This window comes from Condylura cristata, unplaced genomic scaffold, assembly GCF_000260355.1.
Source record: "Condylura cristata isolate star-nosed mole 26May11 unplaced genomic scaffold, ConCri1.0 scaffold00015, whole genome shotgun sequence".
Taxonomy (NCBI): domain Eukaryota; kingdom Metazoa; phylum Chordata; class Mammalia; order Eulipotyphla; family Talpidae; genus Condylura; species Condylura cristata.
The window spans coordinates 37,475,543-37,489,770 of NW_004567116.1; the positions used below are offsets into that span (position 1 = coordinate 37,475,543).

The 14,228-nt window shown below is 46.9% G+C and overlaps 1 protein-coding gene across 2 annotated transcripts in view; it reads right to left on the bottom strand.

The window, feature by feature from the left end:
• Positions 1-2,859: 2,859 nt before the first annotated feature.
• The window catches only part of CLPB (ClpB homolog, mitochondrial AAA ATPase chaperonin), a 130,093-nt gene continuing 118,724 nt past the window's right edge, over positions 2,860-14,228 (bottom strand). For both annotated transcript variants that reach the window (XM_012725572.1, XM_012725571.1), the window contains 7 exons: positions 13,706-13,750; positions 13,185-13,346; positions 7,682-7,838; positions 6,585-6,658; positions 6,296-6,415; positions 5,981-6,085; positions 2,860-5,573 (listed from right to left, as the gene is read on the bottom strand). In XM_012725572.1, the coding sequence (XP_012581026.1) occupies positions 5,337-5,573; positions 5,981-6,085; positions 6,296-6,415; positions 6,585-6,658; positions 7,682-7,838; positions 13,185-13,346; positions 13,706-13,750 (900 nt within the window). In that variant the 3' untranslated portion in view covers positions 2,860-5,336. The remainder of the gene's footprint in view (positions 5,574-5,980; positions 6,086-6,295; positions 6,416-6,584; positions 6,659-7,681; positions 7,839-13,184; positions 13,347-13,705; positions 13,751-14,228) is intronic.

Consider the following 14,228-nt stretch of genomic DNA (forward strand, 5'->3'; position numbering starts at 1 on the left):
CTTTTGAACTTCCTAAATACACATTTAACAGCAAAATAAAATAGACTATTTTATAATATTTACACCAATTACTTCATTTTCTTGCCTAATTACTTTTACCTGAACTTCAAAGCACTGTTAAGTTTTGTGTTGCTTCAGACTTCAATAGAAATTATTTCATTTACAGTTGAAAATGATCTTTACTATGTTTTTGAAGGAAGTTTCTTTTTCTTTTACTTAAAGCTTTAACTTTATCAGGCCCTCCCTGGTGGTGCAACAGGTTAAAGCATAGCACTGCAAAGCGGGCCGCAGCTGCCTCAACACGAGTTCCATCCCTGGTTAGGGAGGTAACCCACATGGCGCAGCAGACCTCTCCTGTCTCAACCGCTGTTCCCCTCAGAAGTATACTTTGTCAATCTGGCTGTTCTGCTCCCCGCTCTCTCTCTGGTGAATCCTCTCACCACCCCTGCACCATGGCCTGTACCCAAGATCTCTATGCACAAATAAATAAATCTAAAAAAAAACTTTATCAAATCATAAAGCTGTGATATTATCAAACATTTTTTAGCATATGCTAATAAATTTTATTTCCTTTCATTGAGAAAACTATTTTGAAATAATTCTAGTTTAACAGAAAAGTTGTAAAAACAATACAAAGAAATTCTGTATATCCTTACTCAGACTTCCCAAATATTAATACTTTATCATTGTATGTGTACATAGAATATATATAGGCATACACATCATAATTTTTTAAAGCATTTGCAAATTGTCTTTACCCTAACCTCTAAATACTGCAAGGTATATTTTCCCAAAAAACCAAGGATATTCTTACATAGTCATATAAGAAATATTATCAGAAAATAAACATAATATTAATCTATAGATGCTTATGTAATATTCAAGTTCTTGGTGTAGTGGATTATATTAAAATTTCCTGATATTCAGGCATAGATTGATGAAATAAACCTTTTGTGATCATGGTATATAATTCAACTTCATTTTATTTGGAACTTTTGCATCTATAATAGTGAGATTACACTATGATATTCCTTTAGGCACTTTCTCAGATTTGTGGAATCATCTTATGGTGGCCTTTAAAAATCAATTGAGCATCTTTTCATCCTCTCTCATCATCTGAAGTTGTTTATTTAACAACTAAAAATTACAACCCACATATTTTTTGTGCGAGGTATTGATTGGCCTTAGTAGTATTCATTTTATTATAGTTCACTGAGCTGAACATTTGCAATTTGTGTATCTTTCCTTATATATTTCAATAAAAAATCAACACAATCTTTAAAAAGGATAAATTTTTAATCACTTTTCCAATTTCTTCTCTGGTAATTGATCTATTTAAACTAGAGGAAATTACCTATTTGCTCTGTTTTCAGTTCTGTGGCCACAGAGTTCTCTTAAAATTTTATATTCTTCCTTTTGATGCCTGATTTCTCATTCCTAATTTTTCATTCTTCTTTTTTTTAAAGATTTATTTATTTGTTCATACAGAACTGGGGTACAGGCCAGAGATGCGGAGGGTGAGGATTCACCAGAAACAGAGTGGGGTACAGAACAGGCAGATCGACAAGGTACACTGCTGAGGGGAGCAGTGGGCGGGTCAGGAGAAATCTGCCTCGCCATGTGGATCTCCTCCGGGGCAGGCGGGATTTGAACTCATGCAGAAGTGACTTAAGCTTCTTAGTGCTGTGCTTTAACCCGCTGCGCCACCAGGGAGGGCCCATTCTTCCTTTTTATCAGACTGAGAAGGTTTTCATCTATTTTTTTTGGTGCTTTTAAACAATCATTTTTCTACTCACCTTTTCTCTTTTTTTTTTCTGGTTTCCCACTTGATTAACTTCAGGTTTTAACTTCACTGGTTAACTTTCTAATGTTTTATATGTTATATATAAATATAACTAAATAAATACACACACACACACACATAACATATATATGTATTCTATATTTTCTCAATTTAAAGACCTCGCTCAGGGGGTCATGGAGGCCATCTTGACCTTAGTACCTTAGTATTCATAAGAGACCACAAAGTATGAGGGTTTTCAAACAATCACTACCATTTTGAGTTTTTCTTTTTGAGTAATAAAGGAGTTATATTTCATTAGCAAGTCCGGCCTCATTACTTCCAGGCTACTCAACAGGTATCTGGGTCTTATTTTGCCCCATTTGCTCAGGGTCTAATCCTGGCAGATCCTACTGCTGACCACAAGCACATGACAAATAAATGTGCTGAGTGAACAAACGGCACTGTTCTGACCCGGGGTGTGTGGTGAAGATCTGCGTCTGACTCAGGGCCTACACACCCTTCCAAATACCTGGAACAGCTGTCACGTGCTGGCACTATGCCAGGTTCTAGGAACAGAACAGTGAACTGAACAATTGTGTACAGCCCCCTTGGAGCTTACAGCCGAGTGACAAAGACAGATACAGAACAAGTTAAGTGAGTGGAATATTGGCTAGGATGACACAGAAGTATAAAATATGGGCCCAGTGTCCCCGGGAGGTTTACCAAAGAATACCCAGAAATAGTACTTATGTCCCTCAGAATCTGAGGATCTATCCTCCCTCCCTCCCTCCATCTCAAGAAGAAGGTGGTCACTGGGTTTTCTTGCATAAAAGTTATTTGGTTTAGGCTTATGTTCAACTGGCTATAGCTAATTGAACCAAGGGACTGAATGACATAGGCATAAAAACTTTATCCAACAGTAATCTTCCCTATAAGATGGCCACTGACTTCCCTCAAGGGAAGGCTTCACGCCAAACAGAGAAAAAGAGAACACAAGGATAATAAAAGAGAATAGTAGAGTCATAATAATGGCAATCACAAACCCTGTGGTACTGGGTTCTCCTATAGTATCAATATCAATTCATGTTTTTTAATAATATATAGACAGACAGATACAATGATAAATTCAGGTATGTGTGATACACATTAGCATACATATATATATACATGTATTTTCTAGCTTTGTCTGCTGAAAGGTCCTAGAAGCAATGTCACTCCAGTGAACTGCAATGAATACAAGCAGTGCCCAGATCTTGGTTTCTAAATACTATTCCTGAATAAAAAAATGAACCAAGAGCTGCTGGGAGAAATGGATGGTGTCAGGGCTAGAACAGGAAAGATATGAGTGAGCTTGGAATACCAATAAGTCAGAGAGTGCTTAAAAAAAAAGGATGTGGGTGATGTTGAAACAACACAGGCGTCAACTTGAAAGAGTTCCCAGTAGCCAGAAATAGGCTAATTTGAGTAACAAAATTAACTATGTTAGTATGAGGCTGTAACCCCTAGAATAAAAAAATATATCCATTAGCTTATACTGATATAAATTATCAAATAAATAAATGGGGGAAAGAGATAGTTCTTCCTTACAGCAGAACACCAATTAATATAGATGGAAGAAGAAAAGAGAAAGTCATCATCAGACAAACACAGTATTAAAGCTTAGCATAAGTAAGTAAGAACGCCTGATTGGCACTAAGATCACAGGGCACAGTCTAAAGATAAATGGGACATCTGCATAGCATAAGGTATCTTCCCATGTGACTCTTTATTAATTACAAAGGGGGAAATTAATCACTTTACAATGGAGGAACCAGGCACACATTACCTCCACTGTATGGTTGGTTCACACCCCTGTTCTGAGGCACCGAGAAGGCACAGCATCATTTGTATGGTGGTCTTGCCAAACAAAACAAACAGATCCTCAGCCTACACATGTGAGAACAGCAGACAGACCCACAGACCCAAGTTAAGAAAATAATCACCTTGGACATTTCTAAAGTATCCAGGTCATGAAAGGCAGACAAAGAGCTGTCACAGGCCAAGGAGATGAAGGAAACATGACAAAATACAATGAGGGCTCCTGACCAGAGAAAGAACATCAGGGGGGAAACTGGAAAATTTGGAAGTCTACAGATTAGTTTGTAGCAGTGGATCAGTTGATTTCCTTATTTTAATAGCTATACAGTAATTTTATAAGGTACAAATATTAAGAGAAGCCAAGAAGAGAGTACATGGGAACTCTACTTTGTGAAACTTTGTGTACATCAAATTATTTCTATACAAGGAGGAAAAAATAAAAGGAGCAACAGTTACTGAGGTAGGGAGCAGCAGACACAGCTCCTTGAGGGACTAGATGGTGATTGCCAGAGCCTTGTATCAGCTTCTGCCTGCCTCATGCCCACATTTTGTTAGGACACTCCTCTATCAGCCAAGGGACTCTGATACCTACTCCTCCTGCTTCCTGAAAGGCATTAGCTAACACCAAGTCTGGGTTCCGAATCAGCCCTATGGGGAGGGTGATGTGGTCGTCAATGGCAGCTATGGTAGATGGTGCCCGGCACCACCAGGCCTCGCTGTGCCTTGCTGAGCTGAGGGTGAAGCATGGGCTCACCCTCACTGACAGGGCAGTGTGCAGACCCTGTGCTCAGTGACTAACACGCAGACTTACCGGAGCTCGCTGCTGCAGGCGCACGAGCTGGGCCAGCAGTACAGGCAGGTAGACTTCAAGGCCACCCAGGCAGAGCCTGACCCCATGATCTTTCCCCGAGTTTCCCAATGTCTGTGTTGTTAAGGCTCCAGAAGGAGACCCCTGTAGAGAGGTGCTTGCTTTGTCTTTTGATTACTTTTGTCCAGCCCAGATCTGGGCAGGGTAGTGCAGCAGGCAGCATTTGTCCATGCTGCCCAAGTCCTAATTGGGAAGAAACATGATCTGGCCTTGACCCCAGATTATGGGGTGAGGAGGAACAGTAGTTATGATATGGCAGTGAAAGGGGGAGAGGTCTCTGGGCGCCTTCCCCTTGGAATTTTAAGGTGGGGAAAGAGGTAGCTACAGCCTGAGCAACAGCTCCATGCCTGGACCTCTGCACTCTCTCCATTCCAGTGGAGACATTCTGGGGGCTCAGCTGCATGAGGGCACAGCCTGGTCCCTGTCTTACAGCCAGTTACTCTTAGGTGCTATACAGCTGAGCTTCCTAGGAACACACCATGTCCAGAGACTATGGGGGAATGGGGATCATCCTGGAGGACAAAGATAAGGGACCCCCCCTAACTCTTCCCTGCCTTGATGGAGTGGAAAGGTAACTCTTCTTCTGAGGTTTGTCAGCAGGTGTTGGGCCCACAATGAAGGGGCAAGGGGTGAACAAAATTCCTGCTTTACACTTGGGGACTACAGAGGGTCTTTTAAGGGGCTGTGAGGAGGCAAGCAGCCTTAGGCTACAGGTGGAGGGGAGGGAGAGGCAGGAGGGCTAGTTGGTCAGTTGCCATGCCACAGCTGGAGGGCCTTTATTGGGTGCTGAGGGCATGGATGGGCAGGTAGTAGAAGGAAGAGGGTGGATCACACCTTCTCAGGGTGTAGTGGCGCCCGGATGTCCAGTTTGTGGGTCTTGCTGTCTTTATCAATGATTTCCAGCCTCAGTTTAGGAGGGCGCTTCTCAGCTTGGGGTGCGGGCAGCTCAGGGTTCTTGAGTAGCTGTTTGTCCGAGTCCTCCACAGTGATGCGCAGAGTGCAGCCTCCTGGCAGCAGGTCTTGTTCGTAGGCGGCAGCCAGCTGGTTCACCACGCGGCGCTCTACCTGCAGGTGGCAGGTACAGCGGCCATCACCACTGTTACACAGGCCAGCTAGGGCCTGAGCCCGGAGGCCAGACTCTATTACTTACTCCTAAGACAAGGTAGAAACCTTTGAGCTTGTTTTCTCATCTGCAATGTGGAGCTAACAACACATAGCTTGTAGGATTGTGCTCAAGACTCAGTGATGTCAGAGCCTGAGGATCCCAACTCAGTTTCCCATCCTGGTGGGGGCTCATACTCAGCTGTCTCCAGGACAGGGGTTTTACTTGCTCATACTATGTTTTGGGTTCTGAAAGAGCATCTGTTCTGCATATGGATAATTCCAACCCAAATCTAGGGAGAAAGGCTGGGAGAGTAGGATTGGGTCTTGGGGCTTCAGGGAGGGAGACATGGTTCCTTTCCTGTGCTCACCTCATGCTTAATGGAGCGGGCGCCATAGTGCACATTGTAGCCATCAACCAACACATCTGCCACCTCGCGGTCCCAGAGCAGTGTGATGTTGTGCCTTTGCTTGGCCTGAGACAGGAGAGAGCATGCTCACATGTGGCCCTGTGCTTTCCTTCACTCTGACCTGAGGCCTGGGCCCATGCGAGACAAGTGTCCCCAGAGCTGTTGCCCCTACTCCACTTCGTGACCATTTTGCAGAGGGGTTGCCCCCAGCCCGGTGAACCCTCATTTTCAGTGGGCAGAGGTCCTGTCCCCACCATGGTCAGCCCCCATTCTTACTCTCTTGGCCCAGAAGTTCAGTTCCTTGTTGACTAGCTGGATGAGTTCTGAGTGGCAGAAGGGGAGGAAGTAGACGATCTCATTGATTCGTCCCAAAAACTCATCCCTCCGGAAGTGGGCCTGCAGGGTTAGATTAGAAGTGGGATGAGCTCAATGACTGATAGGGAGCAAAAGGAATTATTGGATCCCTGTGGGGAAGATGGAGGGACTTGTATACATTTAGGATGGCTAAGATGATTTCAGCACTCCCCCCACCAGAGACTGTGGCAGAAGGACAAAGGCCTCTTACTTTTAGGATGGGACGAATCACATTCTCCTTGAAGTTCTTTGAGATGGTGATCTTGTCACTCATCTGGACATCACCTGTGGAAAGATAACCCATAAACTGCCTACTCCCTATACCTAAGGACCTTTGGGAGCTGTGTCCTGCCTAGGCCCCATCCATGAAGAGCTCTGTTCCTGTTCCTGATGGTCTGTGTGATCCTGGTCAAGGTCCCAGGCTCCCTCGGCTGTGGTCTAGTCCCCTCCCCTGAGCTGAGAGGATTGGCCTGGGTATTTTCTAAGGCCCTTCCAGGCCTCATATGCCACAAAGCCCGGCATTCTTCAGGGTGGGAACTGAGTGAAGAAAGGGAAGAAGGAGGAGAAGAGAGAAGATCAAGACAAGTTCTGATTTGGAAGAGGAGGCCTGGAGAACTCAGTCCTAAGTCCTAATAGAAAGGTGAGACATGGCTTCTTGTCTGATATACTCCTATTTTTTTTTTTTTAATGTTCCAGAAGGCAGGTTTATTATAAAAAGGAAAGGGAAGTAAAGGGATGCTTGCACAGATACGGCAGGCACAAAGAGCCGCTCTGAAAGGGACAGGTTTGTTGAGAGTCCTGCATTGTCGCTGGTGGGTGGCCTTGGGAGGAGAGCAGCCTCTGCTGCTTTGCAAGGGGGGCTGGTGAAGAGAAGCACCTGCACAGTCACAGTTGGGTGGGCAGGAGCGCTGCCCCATTGTGCTCCTGCCCAGGGCCCATCGACACAGGATGTCTTCTGGATGGAAAAAGGTGGTATCCACTTCCATAGTTTCTGACCTGACATCTCTTCATTGTACCCAAATGTCACTACCTGCCGAGCATATGTCTCCTCAGTCCCTAAGGCCCTGGCCTCTTCCTGGATATCTGTTCATTCCTCTATCTGGAGCTTTCTTGTCACCCAAGAGACTTGGGCTTTTTTGAGGAAATCTGGTATGAGTTTGGTGTCTAGGCAGTGCCAACAGGGACAAAACTGTCTACCAGGACTCTTCCCTAGGCCTTGGACCCTAATACCATCCTTGTCCCCAGAAAATGAGCTCATGGCATGGTTACCTGCCCAGTTACCCAGACAATTCAGGCCCTGTACCATACCAAGGTTCTCGGCGATACGGTTATGGCTCATTTCCAAAGCTTCCTGCCTCAGCTGCAGGGCATGCTGTGCGATCTCATCGCTGGCCACATTGGAGGTCATGATGAAGATGGCATCCTTGCAGTCAATGGTCTTCCCTTTGCCATCTGTCAGTCGGCCCTGGAAGCAGAGATGACACAGTCAGTGAACTACAAGACTGGGCAGCTTTTCTGGGAAGTCTGTCTGGAATCCCTATGTTTCCCCCAGCCCCAGGCAGCAGCTAATGTACCCACTAAGAGCCAGACCGCACCCACTTGTTGGCATCCCTAGGGTAGTCAATCACCTCTGGAGCCCAGAAATCTGCCTGAGTTAATGCATACATCTACTCAACACTTTCTTGGGGGCCCTCTCTGGACCATGTACTGTGCTGGGTTAGTAGGGACTCACTGAGCTTAGATTATGTTCCTGTGTTAGTAGAGTGACATCCAGAAAAGAAGCAATGGCAAATGACAATCATTGGGGTAAGTGTTGGGGTAAAGGGAGGCCCAGGTTGCACGGGAGTTTAGAGGAAGGTTATTCGACAGCTGGCCACTTGGGAATGTGATCATATTGAGGAAAGGCCCTTAGTGCACCATGCTGTGTTATTAATGTAGCAGACCCTTATCACACACACACACACAATCAAAGTGAGCAAAATGAAAGAAGTATAATGTCTGCATCTTTAGGGCCATTCTCTGGCCTGACACAGAATAGCCGCCTAGGGGGGCTTTTCTTTGAAATCTTCAGCAGTTTTTAGACGTGACAAAGCAAACATCTATATTGGAGATGCTCTAAGGAGAGAGGATAGAAGCAACAGCAGATAGAAGAGATAGAAGAATGAGAAAAGTACAGTTGTTTCTGGCCATTCAGTTCAAGGGCAAGACGCTCCATCCGACAACCAGCCTCCAACTTATCACTGTGTAAATGCACCTTAGTCTTTTATAACAAAAACAAGAGCCTCACTGAGAGAAAGCGATGGAACAGCAGCAGCAGGTCTGATGGACACCTCCACCCTCACTGCAGTGGCCTGCTCAGTGCTCTCCCCACTAAGTGATGGCACTTGCCCGCATCCTTATAACCCTTAGGAAACTGCCTCTGAAAGGTTCAGTAACTCATGTAAGGTCTCACAGCTAGAAAACAGAAGTGAGAGTGGAAGTATGTGTGTAATTCCAGAGTCTATGGCCTTCCCTCTGAATGAGGTTACTGAGGTCAGACCATCACTGCTGGATAAATGAGGCCTTGCGTAAGTTTCTTTCCCTAAATAGTTTCAGAACTTCCGCCAAATTCAGTTCGCCTCCTTTGGTCCTCACTGGAGAGAAGCAACTAGGGGAGCAGAAGAGAGCTATCTGGGACTTCTTTTGGGTGGCGGGCAGAGCATGGCTTCTGCCAGGCTGGACAATGTGGCCTTGGGGATAGGTCACTGGCCTCAGCCTGTTGGCTCCTGCCTGGGCAGCAATGCTGGGCCCTGCCCCAGATGCAACTAACCTCCTCAGGTTCAGCACTCACTTCCAAAGTCAATCCAACGGCAGACCAGCACTGGTCCCCAGAGCCCAAAGGGGAAGGACTATGCATTAACTGAGCATCTACTGTGAGCTGGGCACAGTTCCAAGTGATTTATAGCCTCATTTTCCACTGGTCTTTTGCCTCCCAGAAAGTGATCCAAGAGGATCTGTTCAAAGGGGGCCTGGTGATCTAGGTCCTAATCACTCTCCCAATTCCTGCCCTAGGGCAAAGGCAAAGATGGGTGTTCTTGAGCTTTTGCCATTAGTTTTCTGCTTCACCCCCCATCCCTGCTTACAGATGACACCACCAGAGAATCCACTTAGGGCAATTTTAGTCTGGGACCAGGCCTCAGTGTGTGTGACGTGCCCACACACATGTTTATGACACTGTGCTCCCCACTCACCTCACAGAACTCACCCTGAAGATCGAGTTCACACACTGCTGCACTGGCCAGAGCAATAACCTAGCAGCAATTTCATTCTGAGAGATCAAAGCTGCACTCGTAACTGTGCCTGCTGATGGGTCCCTGGTGGGCGAGGGGAGCAGGTGCAGCGCGTGACTGACCCAAAGGGTGACTCCCACAGTGCTCACGCCTCCTTTCTCAGAGTCCTTGGTAATAAAGATGTGGCCCAAAGAAGGAGCTGTCACTGACCCACGTGACACTGAGTGGAATGCAAATGCTCACTCCAGGGTGACAGGGCTGGCTTCCCGTAGTTTCATGTATGAATCTTCACAGGGAGGAGCAGAGGCTGGGCTCCCTGGGAAGTGCTGCAGTAGTCCTGCAGGGAGACTCCTACTTTTCTGCATCTAGGTTTAGGGGTATGTGCTGAGTGGAAATGAGGGTGGTGTCCCTCATGCCTCTAAACTGGAGTAGCTCTTACACTTCCTGGTACCAGCTACTCAGCCCAGTGCAGCACTCACCAGTGGGCTCAATGCTTTCTGCTGCCTGGGTCCCCCTCATTCGTGAACACAGAGACCGGCCTAGTGACTGTCTCCATCCTCTGCCTCACATAGTGCCACAGAATAACCAAATGAAACTAATTGATTTGTCTCTTACCTCTTTGGGACTTCCCTCTTTGACTCTTTCCAGATAGGTCCCAAGGTTCTTCTTTACCCTCTCCTCTTCTCTCCCTGGTTGAGAGATCTCATCCCTCTCTGTGGTCTCCGTTACCCTCTTGGTGCTGATGTAGTCCTCAATCTGTAATTCCTGTCCAGACTTCTCCTAAGCCCCAGGCCTCTATGGCTGAGGAATATTCTGGTTGTGCTTCAGGCACCTCATAACAATTCCAAACCTTAGCGCCTCACCTTCCTCACCCATCTGTTGCTCTTTCTCCTGCATGCTCTGCCTGAGTGGAAAGCAACAACAGCCAGGCCAGATGTCCCACTATGGGTCATCCTTGGGTCCTCCTCCTCTCCCACCCAACACGGAGCCCTGCGCAGTTCACCTTCTGGAAGCTCTCCCCAGACCATGGCCCCTGCTGTAGCAGGAGGCCCCAGTTCTTCAACAGAAGGGGAACCTCACTAGTTCCCCTTTTCTCACCACTGCCTTTAGGCTCTTTATGTGGTGAAAACCTGACCACATTTCTCTTCTTGATTAGAGTCTTCAGAGGTTCTTTTGGGTCTATCAAGTAAATTCACACTTCCTCACACTGTGACTGGCCTTTCACTGCACTACCCACCTTGTCGCCACCACTTTGCTCCACTGTCCTCTGCAGTGGAATAGTGCTGGACAGCCACAGAGACCAGAGACTTGTCTCAGGCCCCATGCTTCTGCACACTAAGTGTCTATCTGGCCCTATCTCCACTCTATCTGCTAAACACTTCATCTTTGGAAGGCTTGCTGAGTAACTGCTTCATTAAGTTAGTCAACGAAACCTTTTCCCTGTGATCGGACTCTGGGAACAGCTGGAGTGAGGACAGGTCCCTGTCCTCCAGGAGCACACAGATGCATAAATCTTCTCAGTAAACTTGGATGGCAATTTTGGTCAACAGATCTAAGGACACATATGCCAGAAACCCTAGTTGGCTGGTGGGGGTTGCAGGAAGGAACGAGCAACTCCTAAAAGGTAGTCAGTGGAGTGAAGGCAGCAGGGGAGGTGTGGGCAGGGCTTACACCTGGAGGGTGAGCATCTCCAGGTGGAGCTGGTTGTTTTTCAATCGGCAGTTGACTTCACTCTTTCTGGCCAAGGTTGCCCTCCCAGGCACCTATCTGTCTCTTTCTCCCCAAAGATTTATTTATTTAGGCACATAAGAACTGGGCACAGGCCAGAGGTGTGGAGGATGAGAGGGTTCACCAGAGACAAAGTAGGGGCAGAGACCAAGTGGATCCACTGAAATACTGTTGAGGGGAGCAGCAGGCAGGTCAGGAGAGGTCTGCCGTGCCATTTGTTTACCTCCCTGGCTGGAGATCGAACACATGCTGCAGTGGCTACTGACAGTGCTTTGCTTTAACCTGCTGTGCCACTAGGGAGGGTCCACTACCTCTCTCTTCATCTAGCTGCACGGTAGTTATTATTTAAGCTATTCACTCTGGAACTGGACTGTGTTTAAATCTAGACAAGTCAGTTATTTCACTTTATGTCAGTGCGCACATTTATTACACGGAGGCAATAATAAGAACTCCCTTCATAACATTGTTGGACTACAGAATTGATGTATCTGTATTTTTTAGAATTAATGCAAAAATGTCCATTATTATCACAACTCCTTTCTACCTGTCTACTAGGCAGGGAGCACCAGGAGGACATGCCTGGGCCTGGTCCATGTCCATTCTTGGTCTGTGCACCAGAATGCATTCAAGAGGCTGGGGCAGAGTGCGAGATCTCAGAGCACAGGGGTGGGAAACTATGCAACCTTTGAGGGACTAGCCCTCACTCCCCAACAGGTGGCACTGGGATAGGGAACAGCTGAGGTGTTAGAAAAACAGTCACAAAACAGCCAGGACAAGGATGCTGGGTCAGGCGAGGAAAGCAGTGGCAGCTATGGGGACATTTGGATCTAGGCCTTCCTGGCTTGGCACCTCAGCAAGTGCACATGGCAAGCAGAACCTTTTTCTGTTTTCCCAGAAAATGCTTAGTGGAAAGTTGGGTTGGACTCCAGTTGGCCCATGCTGGTTAACATGTCCCTGCATGGGAGCAGAAGCCTCATCCTTGGCCCTGCTCAAGTTGCTGAAAATGTCAGAGGCCAGCTTCTTGCATGATCATAAGCCCTGCCACCCCTGTTCAGGGCCAGGGGTGTTAGAGAATTGGGGCACTAGGATCAGCTCTATCTGCAGCCCAGTCCTTGTTCTCCACATAGCAGCTCTGTGGCCTTGGACAAGTCATTTACCTGTGTCACTTTCTCCATCTGTTAAAAAAATGAGTTTCTACCTTGCCTGGTTATTGTGATGATTAACAATAATGTTAATCTCAGTACAAGCTTAGTACAAAGAATATGCTAGATAAAAGAGTGCTTCTGGTTTAGAGCACATTCCACAAGTGGGGAGGACTGTTAGTTTGTGATGAGCATGGGAGTTCCTTACAAGAAAAGGGCTCTGTGAGCCAGAGCAGCACCTCATCATCATCATAAGCAGCAGCAAAGTTACTAAGAACCATTGGAAACAATTCTGACACACAGGGAAGAGCAGGAGCTATCTGGTTAGAAGGCTTCTTGGAGCTTATTTTAGATCCAGCTTCTTTGTCACCTGAGGTCCAAACTGGTGCCTAGAGATGGAGGATGGAACTTGGAGCTATCTCTCTCTCACCTTCTCTCCACTACTGCCCCACTCTGTCTTGCTAGAAGGCAGCCTGGGCAGTGAAAAAACTTCAGTTCTTGGGTAGTACTTGTCTTCCCTCAAGTGACCAGCCTGGACCCAGCGAGAGAGGGGTGACACTAGTCTGCTAATGGACTGTATGTACATTCCTCGACAGCAAGTCGAGGAATGACTGGGCAGGCCTCTGTTTTAACAGTCCCCCTCCCTCCATGCCAGTCCAAGCAGACTTTAACCTCATCAAACAACTGCAGCATGATGGTGAGCACGTCTGGATGGGCTTTGTCCACCTCATCGAAGAGCACCACAGCGTTGGGGCATTGCTTTAGCTTCTTGGTCAGCTGGCCACCCTCCTCGTGGCCGATGTAGCCTGGTGGGGACCCGATAAACTTGGCCACCTGAAGGGAGGAAGGATATGTGTTAGGGAGTTCTTCCAATGCTGTTTAGTTCCCAATCTGGGGCATGCACAGGAAGATGGTTTTCTACAGTGAGTTAGCCTGGCTCGATAAGGAGAGTCAGGTTGTCTCCTTTCTGGGATGGAGGAATCCTACAGTGATGGGAGAGCAGACACATCTTTTTAATGTTTATTCTTCAGAGCTAAACAGATCAGTGACCCTACTGCACACATAGGCCCCCAAGGACAAATCCCAACGCTGCTGAAATGATCTCAGACCCACATGACAAGCCACAAAAATGTCCAAGAAGAGTCATGTCGACAGGCTCTCTAAATCATGTTTCACCGAGGACTCTCCCTTACCTCATGACGCTCCTGGAACTCAGACATGTCCAGCCTGATGAAGCCCTGTGTGGAAAGAAGCAGGCACCAAGTCCATGGGGAGGTAGGACGGTAGAGGGAAGGGCTGAGGAGGTGGGCATCTCAAACATCCCCTCCACTTTCAGACCACAGAAACCCAAGATCTTTTTTTCTGATGTATTTTTTCTGGCTCCTTGCCTGGTTTACAGTGTATTCATCTTCCATGAGTTCGCTGAGCCCCTATATTAATAAACCCAAGTCATGTTCCTGCCATTCTAAGTATGGTTCAGAATGTCTCTTTTCTCAGGCAGGCTGCTAGTGATCTGATTACCACATCAGACACCCATGCACCCCTCCACATCTCCCGAGGGCATCCTGTGTGTTCTGGGTACTAGAGCCACAACGGTGAACACATCTTGGTCTCCCATCCATCAAGTAGGCCAGGCAGACATGGACAAAGTTAGTTATGATTGGTGATGCTCCTGATGAAACTGAGAGGACGATAAGTATCTTGAGCCTTCAACTT